Source organism: Quercus suber, unplaced genomic scaffold (assembly GCF_002906115.3).
Source record: "Quercus suber isolate HL8 unplaced genomic scaffold, Cork oak 2.0 scaffold_367, whole genome shotgun sequence".
Lineage (NCBI taxonomy): Eukaryota > Viridiplantae > Streptophyta > Magnoliopsida > Fagales > Fagaceae > Quercus > Quercus suber.
Genome location: NW_027069819.1, coordinates 256,690 through 273,241, shown reverse-complemented (window position 1 = coordinate 273,241; position 16,552 = coordinate 256,690). Strand labels below are relative to the sequence as shown.

At 36.2% G+C, this 16,552-nt stretch overlaps 1 protein-coding gene across 1 annotated transcript in view; it reads right to left on the bottom strand.

Moving 5' to 3' along the window:
• The window catches only part of LOC112033886 (metal transporter Nramp6.2), a 27,529-nt gene extending 13,007 nt beyond the window's left edge, over positions 1-14,522 (bottom strand). The window contains exons 1-8 of the mRNA XM_024066661.2: positions 14,342-14,522; positions 14,125-14,203; positions 13,992-14,032; positions 12,937-13,015; positions 12,705-12,809; positions 12,347-12,456; positions 6,227-6,408; positions 6,040-6,109 (exon numbers count right to left, since the gene is read on the bottom strand). Of these exons, the coding sequence (XP_023922429.1) occupies positions 6,040-6,109; positions 6,227-6,408; positions 12,347-12,456; positions 12,705-12,809; positions 12,937-13,015; positions 13,992-14,032; positions 14,125-14,203; positions 14,342-14,482 (807 nt within the window). The 5' untranslated portion in view covers positions 14,483-14,522. The remainder of the gene's footprint in view (positions 1-6,039; positions 6,110-6,226; positions 6,409-12,346; positions 12,457-12,704; positions 12,810-12,936; positions 13,016-13,991; positions 14,033-14,124; positions 14,204-14,341) is intronic.
• Between the last annotated feature and the right edge of the window lie 2,030 nt (positions 14,523-16,552).

The window sequence follows — 16,552 nt, the reverse complement described above, 5'->3', positions numbered from 1 at the left end:
AGGGCGTTCCAAGAAGGATGACCAGGGGAGTCGCAGCCCCAGCCCCCAGCACCTCAGCCCCAAGATTCTAACCATGCAAACCAGGTCGTCCTCCGCTCCTATAGTAACAGCCCCTCCTACCGAATCTCATGACCCGAAAAAGAAAAGACTTTCCAAGGGTAAGGAGCCAATGGATGGGAGCAAATCTCATTCTTCGCCCGAGGAGGGTAGGGCTTGCAGGCCTCCAAAGCAATTGAAGCTCGGTGATCAACGGAAGAGCAAGAAGGCCACCCAGCAGCCCCAGGCTCAAGCCTGGCTGCCTGCGGCCATGCTCCATGATCAGCCCCTAATGGACAACGCGTCGATGCGGGAGTCTCGAGGAGACGAAGGGGCTCTCGTGGCCGAGGCCCTAGAGAAATCTCTTCTTCTTCCCACTGATATGGCCGAGTTAGAGAAAATGAGTGGGGTAGAGGTTGTCCTCGACCTTAAGAAATATCTAGGCATGGTAGGTCTTTTGACACCTATTCATTTTACCCAAAATTTTGTCGCTTAGTACCTTTCTTTCTCTTTACAGAGTTGCTTGTTTTTACTGGCAGGCTATCCAGGCCCTTTTCAGGTTGGGTGAAGAGGTTGATGATCATAGCAATGCCTTAGCGCAAGAGCGCGACAAGTTCCTGGAGGCGGCCAATACTCTTAAGAGATCTGAGGCCGACCTGAAAAAGGCGACCGAGGATCTGGCAGAAATGGCGAAGGCCAGGGATACTGCTGTCTTCGACCTAGCCGTGGTCAGGAAGCAAGCTGAGGATCAAACTAACCGCTTGCAAGATGTTGAGGGTCAATTACAAAAGGCCAAAGAGGACATTACCTATATGAAGGCAAATTTGACCAAGGCAATCCATGAAAAAGGTGTTGCCGAATATGCAGGGACGAGGCTGTGAGAGCCAAAGACGAGGCGGTATTTACGAAAACAGACGCTGAGCGTTCTATGGAAAAAGCAGAGGAGGATGCTTTCGCAGAAGGGGTGGCTAAGACTGAAGCCGCCCTTCGGGCTCAAGTTCCTGCAGTGTGCAGGCATTATTGCTCTCAAACCTAGCATGAAGCCCTCAACCAGGCAGGGGTTGACGCCTCATCTGAGCTTAGGAGGGAGGACAGGGTATATTACCCTATCGCCATTCGCGAGGTTGCACCTGTTGCTCCTGAGGGTGGATCTTCATTACCTTCGGTTGAAGGTCAAGATATGACCGCCGAGGATACGCCGTTAACTGATCAACCATCCGAGGAAGTTGAGCCCCAGATAGCGTTGGGGACGTTGTAACCGAGGGTCACGAAGTACCACAAGACGTGGCAAGTCCTCCGACGGACCTTCCGAGATCTGGCCCTTAAGCTTTGGCCCAAGCTTTTTGATTTACTTACTGACTTGATTTGCCTACTGAGTTGAGGAGACTAGTATACGGCATAGGATAGCTTTGTTTATTTTCTCTTTGATATTATTTTGTTTCTTACCTCAGCGGCATTGTAAGGGAATTGTATACTTTCCGTTTGAACTAAATATATAATACTTTGCTTCCATCTAATGATATTTTCTGTTGTTTGCTTTACTATTTTATTCTGCTCAACATTCGTACTCTATTCCGGAGTTGGCCTCATGAAACCGTTTGTTACCCTTCGAATATAAATCTAAAGATCGTGGTATAGCTTGATTCTAAGTAACGCTTTGATTTTTCTCTAGATAGTTATTTTCTCTACGGGTTTGGGTCCGAGGACCATGCAATACCTTGGCTCCGTCTACCACTTCAATTTTTCTGTAAGTATGAGATATAATGGTGTGTGTAGTTTTACCATAGGTTTGGGTCTGAGGACCATGCAATACCTTGGCTCTGTCTACCACTTCAATTTTTCTGTAAGTATGAGATATAATGGTGTGTGTAGTTTTACCATAGGTTTGGGTCCGAGGACCATGCAATACCTTGGCTTCGTCTACCACTTCAATTTTTCTGTAAGTATGAGATATAATGGGTGTGTATTTTACCATAGGTTTGGGTCGAGGACCATGCAATACCTTGGCTCTGTCTACCACTTCAATTTTTCTGTAAGTATGAGATATAATGGTGTGTGTAGTTTTACCATAGGTTTGGGTCCGAGGACCATGCAATACCTTGGCTCTGTCTACCACTTCAATTTTTCCTGTAAGTATCTAGTTTTCCATAGGTTTGGGTCCGAGGACCATGCAATACTTGGTTCTGTCTAGTACCCAGTATAATGGTGTGTGTAGTTTTACTATAGGTTTGGGTCCGAGGACCATGCAATACCTTGGCTTCGTCTACCACTTCAATTTTTCTGTAAGTATGAGATATAATGGTGTGTGTAGTTTTACCATAGGTTTGGGTCCGAGGACCATGCAATACCTTGGCTCTGTCTACCACTTCAATTTTTCTGTAAGTATGAGATATAATGGTGTGTGTAGTTTTACCATAGGTTTGGGTCCGAGGACCATGCAATACCTTGGCTCTGTCTACCACTTCAATTTTTCCTGTAAGTATCTAGTTTCCCCATAGGTTTGGGTTCGAGGACCATGCAATACCTTGGTTCTGTCTAGTACCCAGGTATAATGGTGTGTGTAGTTTTACCATAGTTTGGGTCCGAGAACCATGCAATACCTTGGCTCTGTCTACCACTTCAATTTTTCCTGTAAGTATCTAGTTTCCCCATAGGTTTGGGTCCGAGGACCATGCAATACCTTGGTTCTGTCTAGTACCCAGGTATAATGGTGTGTGTAGTTTTACCATAGGTTTGGGTCTGAGGACCATGCAATACCTTGGCTCCGTTACCACTTCAATTTTTCTGTAAGTATGAGATATAATGGTGTGTGTAGTTTTACCATAGGTTTGGGTCCGAGGACCATGCAATACCTTGGCTCTGTCTACCACTTCAATTTTTCCTGTAAGCAGAGGTTTGTCCTCAGATTGCTTTATTGGAGATGATTCCTCTTTGCGTCAGATTATGATCTTTACATGTGGCATTGATCTCGCCTCCAACTCGAGGCCCCATCTTTTCATTTATGAAACACCTTTGTCTGTTCGTATTCCGTGCTTGACGCTCCAGTGCGCAAAACGCGCCTTCATTAATGTCCTCGTAAATTGACACGGGTCCAACCGTCCGTGGCCTCCTTGGAAATTGGCGACTTCATTACTAACCCTGCTGATAATACTCTTTTCGAACTCTGCATGAATTAATTCTCACCAACCCCACCCCCTATATAAATTGAGGAGATGGTTTCTTCACAACCCATGGACCTCTCAACACAAACAGAACAAAACATATCCTTCCAACCTCCCATGCCCTTTCAATAACCCGCCGGAATTGTTACCGGGATTGACATAAACCGATATGGCTGCAGCCCCCACTGGGCTTTCGGTGCGGCAGAATCTAGGCGTAACCCTGATGGCACCCTTCGAGGTGTCCTAGAGGGGTGTTGTTAGAGAACCTAACGTCTTTCCCCGGAGCACACCCCCGACGAGGAAGACGTGCGAATTCACCTCATGGGCGGTGCTCGAGTGTTGCCGTCTCCAAAGGCCAACACTCGTGAGAGTCGGAGAGAATCGAGGGAACATCACGGGGAGGGTATCCCGGAGCCCCTGCATCTGTTCCTCTCTTTGTTCCAGCTCCGCCTAGCCGAGGAGGGAGTTGTTGGGGGCCTGGGAGCATGATTGTCCTTCACCTCCTCCACCGTGTGTCAAGCTCTCCATTCTCTTGGTGCCAAATAAAAGCACGAGTTGACATTTCCCTCCGGCTAGCTCCTCCTTAGGGCGGCTCCACCTGAGCCTCTGATTGTAGAAATAGCTGGTGGTATTAGCTTGTAAATTTGCTTGTAAAACAGGCCTACCTGAGCCTTTGATTGTAATCTGTAACCTTTCTTTTCATGAAATAATAATAATATCGAGATCTTTCGCTCTTTTTTTTTTTTTTGGTCGAACCTTCTACATATATATTTTTTTTAACCTACTGTAAAACGAACACTTAGAACTTAGAACACTTTGCCTGGTGCGCCGGCCAGCACCCTAATCCTTCCCACAGACGGCGCCAATTGTAAGGACTCAATTTGGATTGACCTTGAGTGATGGGTTTTCAGCCCAATAAGCCAAACAATAAATTTATAGAGAGTGGGTTGAGAGGTTTAGGTGCTGGCCGTCGATCACCATGCATGAACTTTTCTTAAAAAATGCTAAGAGTTTCTTTACAAACGGGGGAATGCTCCTCGGCCTGTGGCCGAGGAGGCCTGATTGTTCTCTCCCTTTCTCTTTTTTCCCCCCCTCTCCTTACTTTACTAGCTTTTCTTTTATAGTTTTCATCTTCCTATCTCCTCCTTCCATCTGTTGATCACCTATTTGCCTTTTTTCTGGCCGTCCGTCCCATCAGAGGCCTTATCGGTACTCAAGTGGTTCACTCTGATCAACGTTATCCTGCCAAGGGGTTACCTCCCCATTAATGCGGCCAGGGGGGTTAGTTGAGTGCATTAAATGTGAGAACGACAGCTTACTTTGGGGTTAGTCTTTCCCCAAAATCACCTTTGTCAGGCCGAGGATAAGGTGGTCCTCAGCGTGGATTGGGAAAAGAGGCTTTCCCCCACCTTAGCCACGAATAGCCTATGCTCCTCGGCCTGGCCTTGGGCCTGCTTCATGATGGGCCGAGGCTATCAGGCCCAGGGCCCCACAGTTCATATATAGTATAGCAATATACATGCAAAATAAAACATACATCAATTTGGGGTTATAGCAAACAACCAGAATTTGAAAAAGATAAGTAAAAGTTGTTGTGAATGAGAGAATATTGAAAGGTGGGATCCAACAAAAATTGTTTGACAACAATTTCACAACATTCACAAATTAGACTATCATTTCATAAATGGCTATTAAAAAAAAATTAAATTACAGATTATAGTGGGTACATATTATAATCGGCCCATGTGTGAAATTATAAATTAATTTGAAAATATAATGAAACTGTTGTGAATTTTTGATTATGATATATATATATATATAAAACTTTTTTTTTCCAACATTTGTCACCATGAAAGCAAAAGGTGATATGTTTTTTAACTTTTTTTTTTCATGTGAGGGAGTGAATTGTTCTTTTTTCTTTTTTTACTAGAATAATGCTAAATCTACAATATTTTCACAACAAATCTTTAGTGAAAAATATTACTGGTTGTAATTTAGACCCATCATTAACATAATTTTTTAATTCACCAATATTAATTAGTTAGTCACATAAAATTTATTGTGAAAATATTTTGACATTACATTTCTCCTTTTTACTATGTGTCAGTTTCTTTTTCTATTTTTTTGAGTTAATGTGGTGTAGTTTTTGGTTTTACATGAGGTGTTGTTTTGGTTTTTTTCATAGTTAGGCAAAGCTTCCTCGTAATAATACAAGCAAAACTATACAAACTGCTACGTCAACTTTTAAACGATAAAAATATTTTTCTTTCTTTTTACGTGTGTGTTAAAAATACTTAGTATTCTAAAAAGAAAAAAATTTAGACAATCAATGAAAAAAATTTAATAAATTTATTTATTTTGTTGTTAATGTGCATCGATCACATTTATTATCACATAAATTTGTAAACTTTTTGGCAGTGAAAGTGCAAGTAGCTTTAACATTTCATTAAGTGAGCATTTGGATTTGCGTCTCTCCCCTTGCGTCTTTCTTTCTTTCTTCTTCTTCTTCTTTTTTTTTTTTTTTTTTTTTTTTTTCTCTTCAGTGCCTCTTGCACTGTTCATTGGAAATGAATAGTGCATTTAGGCTTATGAACAGTAACTCGCACTGTTTATACACGTACAGTATAGGAGACATTGTGTACTATTTATGTACTGTTTACAAGATCCACAACCACTTTATTTAGAAAAAATATTAAAAATGGGTCCTATAGTACTATTTACACATTTAAAAATTATTTTGCTATAGTATTTTCAAATTTCAATTTTTAACAAAATAAGCTATATTCAAATGGACCCTAAGTTTTAATGGCTGGGAATATGCATGAAAGCACTAGTTTCTTACATTGATGGCATTGACAGAACGCGGTACTCTTCTGGATAGGACAAGAGCCGAGTGGAGAAAGAGATTGTGCCTGTTGACGAGAAAGAAATGGAACGAATAATATTAACACACAAACAATTAGAAAGAAGAAAAGCAATGGTTATGAAATAATGAGCAAGGATATTTAATGAAGCAGTAAATCATGTACGGCATGATAACGGAACCCAAAAGGGCTATGGCATTTCCAATGGCTCCTTGGCCACTGAGCTTGGGTACAAACAAGCCCTTTATCACAGCAGCAGCTGGAGGCTTTACGTAATTCATTTCCCCAAAGAAACATGCAGCCATTGCCAATATTAGCACTGATATCAGCATCTCCAGCTTCCTAACCTGCCCACTCACAAAATTTTTTTAACATTAAAACTAATAGTCATGTTAGAGATGCTACAATTTTACAATATAGAGCTTACAAACTGCTATGTCACTGATTTCAAAAAAAAAAAAAAAAAAAAAAAATCAAATATTCAGTTAATAAGTGGTTGAATTTGACAAATCAGATTCATTATTATATTAGTCTATAAATTTTATGTAATTAAATTTGTAATACCTTTAACATTTTCTTAAAATTAATGTAGATACTAGAAAATGAAAAGGGAAACAAAATTCAACTTTTTGAACTCTAAGAAATTAACTCAGGCTGAGACCATGCATTTTTTTGGAATAAAAATCCACTATCAAACTTTTAGTATATCACTTTATACTTCACATATTACAATATACCTCTTGTTTTGACTTTTTATTTTTTGGAATTTGGTTAGAACGTAGAAACTATACAAATAATACACACACCTATAAGTGCTGAAGTGCATGAAAAGGTACCATCTGGACCAATGGATCCAGTGGTTACTTGTTTGACTTTGACAACAAGAATCGGTGGAGCAGCAAATTAAAAAGACACAGAGCATTATCCGCACGATAAAAAAAATAAAATACACTAACTACTTACCTAGAACCTTTTTTTTTTTAGAGATAACACTTCCCTAATTAAACAATGATGCAATCCACACAACGAGAAGGGAAAAAAAAAAAAAAGAATAAAGTCTGTACGGGCTGGACCCTAGGCCATGCAGGCCTTGTACGGGGCTAGGCCCTAGGCCCCTCGGGCTTGTACGAGGCTAGGCACTAAGCCCCAAGCCCCAAGCCCCAAGCCCCACGGGCCTTGGGCCCAAGCCTCGCGATACATTATATAACCATGTCCCCATTCCGGACCTTTAGCCTTGATCCAGACACCTCAGGGCCCAATCTGGGCCCAAGAGCTGAAATGAGACTGCGCCGTCCTGGATACCCAAAGCAAGCCCCTCCCAATCGTCTCTAACTTGGTCGGAGGTGTTATTACTTAGAGACACCCTGTACTCGGCTGCCCGATAGTGCCTTCGGGAATATCGCTGCCGAGCGGGCTTTTGGAGGTGGGAATCAGTTCTAATGCCATTACCACTTTTCCCGACGGAACATCCACTTAGAGATGATGGAATTGGATCTCCATTCGCACTAGTAAGGGGTAGTAATCATAACACCTCCACTTATCTTAGCCTATAAATAGGAGAAGAGAATGAGGAATGGGGGTTGGAAATTCTGGAGAGAAAACGAAGATGAAAACTATGTGTTTTGTTGGCTTTTATTCCGTGCCAAATTTGATTGTAATTATTGTTCAATCTTTTGTACCCTGTATTAATTGTAGGATTTGATTGTAAGGGTTGTATGATAGAGAGAGAGTGTGTGAAGACTCAAGCAATTGAAGACTGAAGAGTTTTCTAAGCATCTCGCGAAGTGACTCATGTGCCTTGCACATGCTGGAATGCGAAGAGTCAGGCTAGGATGGAGACAGCTGTATCTCGCGAGTATCTCGCAGGTAAGGCCTTCCCGCGTGACAACCGCGAGACATTCTGTTCTGACAGCCTGTCTATTCTGATACACACTTTCTGTGCCTACACTATTTATACCCACATTACCTACAAATGTTAAGGAGTGCTTCTGAGAGAAAGCCCTAGCCAAACACCTTGAGAGTTAGAGATTGTTATACCCACAATTCTCTACACATTTGCTTGTGGAATTTCCTCAACTCCTACCTCTCCATTTCCATACCATTGAGAGGTTGATAGCCCAAACACTTACCACACCCTTTCAAAGTGTCAAGTGAAGTTTTGGTACTGTTGGGAAGTATTGGAAGAAGCTAAGGATGGCAGATGCAATATAGAGCTTATTGCGGGATCCGGAGAACTAGACAAGACACGGTTCCGAGAAGTCTTGTTGGAGTAGGAGCTTGGAGGGCTTAGATACATCGGATAGATTAGGCTTGGAGGGTCTCTTGCTAACCCATGTATCCCAATTGATTGTCTAGTGAATCAATTACCGCTTGGAGGGCGGCAGAGAGGTTTTTCGCCAAGTTCTTCAGTTTCCTCTTCGATAACACATCGGCGTGTTATCTTGTGTTTGCATCTTTCTTCCTACTCTTTTACTTTCCATTTTACTGCTGTGTTGCTTTGAGTATGGATTAGAGTAGCTTGTTTGTTTATCCGCTCACTTTTACACTATTCTGCACTTTGTATTAAGTTAGTATAAAATCAATTAAGCCGTAACTTTTAATTGAGGGTCTAAACAGCTCTTGTGTTTTTAACACATTTTTGAGCTTTCACAAACCAAAACCCAGAAAATTTCAAATTAATCAAACGCAACATGCTCTAAAATACAAGAAAACAGTACAAGAACACAAATCCATTTGTCTTAGTCTACCTGAAACCCACATCCAAACCCACTTTGAAATCAAACACAAATCCAAGCTAAAAATGCGGCCTTTCGAACCCCCAATATCAAATCCCAAACAAAAATCAGAAAATCCCCATAACAGAAACACAGCCAAAAAGAGTCCATATGCTCAAACCCAAAATTAATCAAAGCACAATCAAACAAAAGAAAATAATTTCAGCCATGGGTCAGAGAAAAATAAAGCAAAGAGAGATAATTTTTTGAGGCACTTTAGCTTCATTGATTCAAAATCTTCAGATCTATTGTAAAGAGAGATAGAAAGTTGAAGGGAACAAAAATGAGAAGGAATAATGAAATATGGTCAGTATTTAAAAGAAAAAAGAAAAAAGAAAAAAAGAAAAAAGAAAAACGATGTTAGTGGATAAGAATAAAAAAACCAGATAGCTCAGATCCTGCCCACTGTTGCCATGATGTTTTGGTAGTGACTCTATTTTTCCGTTCATCCTCTCATCTAGTCCACCTTCTAATCTTCTTCTTCTTCTTCTTCGCGTAAAGTCCGAAAAACTAGACCTCTTCCTTCTTTTTTATTTTTTTATCTTATTTTATGGTTATGGACGGTAGGTAAAATTAATAGCATTTTAACTTTTAATTTTTTTAGGACAAGTGTAGCATTAATGGCCTTTAAATTTGAAATTTGGGCAATGTGCCTTTGATAGGACACTAAGTGAGCGTTTGGATAGGAATTATCCTGCGTTCACGTTTTGCATTTTCTCTTTTTTGGATGCATGGTCAACCGCTTTTAGGAGACATTACACTGTTTGTGCACTGTTCATCACTGTTTATCATTGTTCATACATTATTTATGCACTGTTCAAGGGACCCACAACTACTTTATTCAGAAAAAAATATTAAAAATGGGTCTCAGGATACTATTCACACATTTAAAAATTATTTTATTACAGTATTTTCAGTTTTTAGTAAAATAAGTTGTATCTAAACGGATCATAACTCACGTGAACTTAATTCACAGTTTTAAAAACTTTTATTTTTTTAATTATTTTTTTAAAACTTTAAAAGCCTCCAGCAAGTAGGAAAAGAAAAAGTTGCAAGTACGAAAAGACATTAATTATTATTATTATTATTATAAGTTCTTCAAGATGATGTTGTAGGACCTATAGCCACGTTTAAAAAAACGTGGCTATACACAAAATCTGTAGTTGCATTTTAAAAATGTAGTTATAAGTTCTCCTTTAAAAAAATAAAAAAAATTATTCAGTTGGACCTATAGCCACGTTTTTAAATGTGGCTATAGACTTAACCTATAGCTGCATTTAAAAAATGCGGTTATAGGTCCATATTTAAAAAAAAAAAAATTTATCTGCTAGGCCTTTAGCCACGTTTTAAACGCGGCTATAGGTCCTCCTTTAAAATAAAAAAAAAAATTATTCAACTAGACCAATAGCCATGTTTTTACACGCGGCTATAGACTGTCCATATGCTCAAACCCAAAATTAATCAAAACACAATCAAACAAAAGAAAATAATTTCAGCCATGGGTCAGAGAAAAATAAAGCAAAAGAGAGATAATTTTTTGAGGCACTTTAACTTCATTGATTCAAAATCTTTAGATCTATTGCAAAGAGAGATAGAAAGTTGAAGGGAACAAAAATGAGAAGGAATAATGAAATATGGTCAGTACTTAAAAGAAAAAAGAAAAAAAAAAGAAAAAGAAAAAAGAAAAAACGATGTTAGTGGATAAGAATAAAAAAACCAGATAGCTCAGATCCTGCCCACTGTTGCCATGATGTTTTGGTAGTGACTCTATTTTTCCGTTCATCCTCTCATCTAGTCCACCTTCTAATCTTCTTCTTCTTCTTCTTCGCGTAAAGTCTGAAAAACTAGACCTCTTCCTTCTTTTTTATTTTTATTTTTATCTTATTTTATGGCTATGGACGGTAGGTAAAATTAATAGCATTTTAACTTTTAATTTTTTTAGGACAAGTGTAGCATTAATGGCCTTTAAATTTGAAATTTGGGCAATGTGCCTTTGATAGGACACTAAGTGAGCGTTTGGATAGGAATTATCCTGTGTTCACGTTTTGCATTTTCTCTTTTTTGGATGCATGGTCAACCGCTTTTAGGAGACATTGCACTGTTTGTGCACTGTTTATCACTGTTCATACATTATTTATGCACTGTTCAAAGGACCCACAACTACTTTATTCAGAAAAAAATATTAAAAATGGGTCTCAGGATACTATTCACACATTTAAAAATTATTTTATTACAACGTTTTCAGGTTTTAGTAAAATAAGTTGTATCCAAATGGATCATAACTCACGTGAACTTAATTCACAGTTTTAAAAACTTTTATTTTTTTAATTATTTTTTTAAAACTTTAAAAGCCTCCAGCAAGTAGGAAAAGAAAAAGTTGCAAGTACGAAAAGACATTAATTATTATTATTATTATTATTATTATAAGTTCTTCAAGATGATGTTGTAGGACCTATAGCCACGTTTAAAAAACGTTGCTATACACAAAATTTGTAGTTGCATTTTAAAAATGTAGTTATAAGTTTTCCTTTAAAAAAATAAAAAAATTATTCAGTTGGACCTATAGCCACGTTTTTAAACATGGCTATAGACTTAACCTATAGCTGCATTTAAAAAATGCCATTATAGGTCTATATTTAGAAAAAAAAAAAAAATTTATCTACTAGGCCTTTAGCCACGTTTTAAACGCGGTTATAGACTTAACCTGTAGCCGCGTTTTAAAAACGCGGGCATAGGTTAGCTATAGCCACATTTGAAAAATGCAGCTATAGGTCCTCCTTTAAAAAGAAAAAAAAGAAAAAAAAAAACGCAGCCAAAAACACTTACAAACATGGCTATAGACTTAACCTATAACTGCAGTTTAAAAACACGGCTATAGGTCAGGGTTTAAGCCGCATTTCCTAAAATTGTAGCTATTGGTTAGCTATAGCCGCGTTTTTTGTAAACATGGCTAAAGAAAACCTGGCTATAGGTTAGCGTTTTTTGTAGTGATTCTTAGATGAGTTGTGTGCATTGCGTGATGGACTTCTCATGTGCCAAAACCTCCATTTAATAGCTGTAGAGATAGACTTAGATGTAAAGCTATTGTTGATTTGATAGCTAATTCTAATTACCCTAATATCTTCCTCTATTGTGGATGACTACATACTTTTGGTTTTCCAGCTTCCCCAAGTTTGCATTAGCCATTGCCTTCATGTAGCTAATATATAGGTGTGCTGATGAATTAGCTAGGTATATGGGTGCCAATCAAGTTATTGATTTTGTGTTGTATGATAGTCCACCTGTGAAGTTGTTAGGTGTTTTTGATTCATACTTAAATTAAATGGTTAGTTCTTTTTCAATGTTATCACGAACCTTTTGTTGTTCTCTAGTTAATTTCTTTTAATGCATTTCCTTTTCAACCAAAAATAAATAAATAAATAAACACCCAAATTTCTTTAATAATTAATTGAGTGGAAAAGATTCTTAAATTATGCCACCAGAAACTTTAAATAATTAATGAATAAATTACCCCATATCTCTGCAGGCCAAGAAGTAAGAGAGTGCTTAAACCGGTGATGAGAACTCCAGTCCAAATTGGGATGTGGAATAATATATTTAGTGCAAAGGCTGTCCCAACCACTGCCATGAGTAGGAAAATTAAAAAAGTTTCTTGATAACATGATCTATATTGTCTTGTTGCTTGTTTATTTGATGTGTAATTTTTCCCTTAATTTGAATATGAACAAGGAGACATGGATGAAAATTCAAGAATGATAAGGCTAGTAAACGCATGAATGTAAGATATCTTCTTCTTCTTCTTCTTTTTTATTTTTTTATTATTTTTTTTATATAAATTTTTTTTTTAAAAGTAAATTTTATTCTTTTACCTTCGGGTATATCAGCGCATATGACTGCAAATTCGGCAAGCAACCATAGGAAATACTTCACATATTTTGGGTACTCTAACTTACATAATTCTGAAAGGTGTTTGCCTGTAGAGATATGCAAACAAATACTTCGCTTGATTAGTTACTAGTAGGAAAAAAAAAAAAAAAATTGATATTAACTTTTATCAATTGGCTATATTTTGGTCTAGAATTGGTTTGCTGTGCATCTTACCAGTGCTTACACCAAGATTTGCAGCTAGCGATTGAATTATGAGTGTAAAGGTAAACCCAATAAGGTAAACCCATAGTTGCTGAAAATAGAAAATAGCACTACCATGATTAACATTTCTGTTGTAAACTAATTTCAAATTATTTTGGCCCTTCATACTTTAGTACATATTTTGTGCTTAAAGTTTTGGGTTGTTTTTATTTTGGTCATTTATGTTACAAAATTTTCATTTTGAATGAAAATTTTGTAACTTAGAGGGCAATATGAAAATTGAATTAAAATGAAGAGTCGAATGAAAATTTAAAACAAAAATGACCAAAATAAAAACAATCTCAAACTTTAAAGGACAAAAGTATACTTTAATAAAGTATGAACCTAAATAAGTTATTGTACTTCAAATTTGTGCCATGAGTCGTTCTTCTTTAATAAAAAATGAAATACTTTTCTTTTAAACGTTTCATCCTAACAAAATTTTGTATTTATGTCAAAGTATTAATTCATTGTCATGTGTTAATGGGGGAAAATGTACTTAAAAGTAATACTAGAGATACAAAGTATTTTTACAAACTGTTAATTTGGTGAATGATTATTGGCAAATATATGAAAAAGTGATGTTAATAGTGAGTACTAGGCCTATATGATGAAATGAAGGCCTGTAAAAGGTTGGCCATAACATCAATTTGTAAAAATGCGGTAAAATAATTTGTGTCTGTAGTATTATTTATGTACTTAAATTCATGTATAAATCATTCATCTAAAAAATGAATTTATATAAGAAATAATTCACTTGAAATATGACATTATTGCAAAAGTTTAGTTGCTTTAACAACAATTGAAACTAAAAGTAACAAATGGAGAAAAGAAAATTTCATGTGTGAATGCACCAAAAAATACATTATTATTTGATTATATTAATCTTAACAATCTAATATCTCCTCTCTTTTTAACAAGAAGTAATAAAATTACAACTTCTAAAACAAGTAAAAATAATTTCTTAGAAAGTATTTGAAAGTAATTAAACCTATAAAAAGTTCCATTTTTTTTCCTATTTGATTTACCTCAAATGTGTAATTTGCTCCAGTTTGTAGATCAGTTTCCACTGTGACATGGTAAAATTTATATTACTTCGTAAAATACACACATTCACACAAACGCATAGTGAGAGAGAGAGAGAGAGAGAGAGAGACTCACTGCTGCCTGGGTCAATAGAAGCCATGGAGATAAGAAATCCAGGGCCTACAAATGATAGGAACTTTTTCCACCTAGGTTTCTGGAACATCATATATATTATACTCAAATCTTGATTCTAACAAGATAATTTATCCAAACATATAGAACTAAGCAATTTAAAGATAGAAAATATGTAGCTAATTAAGAAAGAAAGAAAAGAGGGTCAAATGAGAGAGACCTGAGAGTCCTCATGATCATGTTTGTCAGAAATATTAGGGCTTTCCTCCAGATTAATGGCTGCTACACGGTGGCTATCTCCACCCCATGTTAATGATGGTACTACATCAGTTACTTGTTGCTGTTGCTGTTGGATTCTCATTTTTTCTGTGTCTGTTTCTCTCTTTCGACTTTGATTTAACTACTGCAAGTGAGAGTCTCCAATGGAGCTCCTTTAATTATAGTGCATGTGCATGAAAGCATCATCTTTGGCAATTCTGGACGGCGTAGCAGTTACTCTCTAAACTAACTCCAGCTTGTCACCATCCTCATCGCCAAAGATGAACATGCGCATGCATGTCAATTTCTTCATTTTTTATTTTTTTGGGTAGAGAAATAATTATAAATTTGTCACATCTTTCTGTCTAGAAGAACTGAAGAAATATGTGTAGGACTATTCTACTATCTAAAGAATAAACAAAACAAAAAGATATTGATCTAAGAATGATTTTTCCACTTTGGCTACATTTTTATTTTTACTTTTATAAAGTGCACGTTTGAGCTAATGAAAGTCGATAGAGTACAGACACAAAAAAGTTGACTAATAATTTGAATTTTATTAATGTGACATATTGTTAGTAGTATGTAAAAAATAAAAAAATGATGTGAATGGTGGATCAAAATGAGAACTAATTAAATGCTACCACAAGCTTGCCATATAGTAACATGCCATATTATAACACGTTGTCAATTTTTTATAAATATGTATCTTTGAGTTATTCCCGTTTTTGAAATAGTTAAGAATTATATGAAATATATATAAATGCAGGTTAACCCATTTTCCGTAAACCCGCCCCAAGCACATTTTCTATTATAAGGTACCATCGCGCCTAGTATTATTGTCATCTGCAAATATAATGACTTAAACAATACATATATGTGAAAGTTCTATATAAACTATCAATACTAGCTAGGAATCGTTGACTTTATAGACAGAAACGAAAATATAGAATAATTTTGCTAATAGCTATGCATTGCACGCGAGTTAACTAAAAAAAATAGTTTAAAATATAAGATACAATAATCAATATAGTTGAAAGTGCTCACATAAAAATATATCAGGTGATGGAAGAAGAACTTGTAGATTGTAGTAGTCCTCACTATGCGCCACATGGAAAGCCGATGAATAACATAGAATTTTTATCAAACAAAAAATTAACTTGCAACTTTTATTTTATTTTTTTTAACATTTGCTCAATTTTTGGTCTCACGGTTTTTGATGTTGATGTTGCGGAAGCACAATACTGTATTTGATCAATGGCAGATCCAGAAATTTATATTTGGAGGGACCAAACAAATTTATATATATATATATATATATATAAAAAAAACTCATATGTCCGACGAAGTCAGGATTTAGAGTTAGGTGGAGCGGGTTTGTTGTTGGCTATGTGCGGCGGTTTTGATCTTCGGCTCTACTACTACTTAGCCACTTGAGGGATTTTTTTTTTTTTTGGTATGTGTGACTTTGATGTATATATCAATTATATTCATGGTATGCGTAATAGTCTCAAATAGTAATGTAAATACAATTCAGTATATTTGTTAAATATTTTATAACTTAATATGTGCTAAAAAAAGTATTTATTATAAATAAATAATCAAGAGACAATATTGATAAAAAGAATGAGTCAACAGTTTTTAATTTGCCCATAAGCCTAGATTTTCAAAATAAATTATCATCCATTATTAAGTATAATCACTAAGATAAAAAATACTAATAAATCAAAGAATGTTAAATAGTAAACAAACAATCACTTAAATTTCAATACTAAAGAGGTTTAAAACCTGTGCAGTGTATCTAAGAGTTAGGTCTTTTTGGATATACACCATTATTAGTTTCTTTAAGATCTTCTCTCATCTCCTCATGTGTGTATGTGTTAAAAATAATTAATATTCTCAAAAAAAAAAAAAAATACTAACCAATTTCATGTTAATTATACATATATATTATGATATATACTAGTATATTTTTGTCAGTTCTACTAGTAATTTATTATATTTATAATGTTATATAATTTATTTATTATTTTAATAAAAAATAAATATATATAAAAAGAAAATTCCAATAAAAAAAAAAGATGAGAAGAAAAAATCTGGGAATTCTACACCAGTACACTTGCTTTTGTAGACTTTTACTCCTAATTAGATAAGTGGTGGAGCCTTGGAGTTA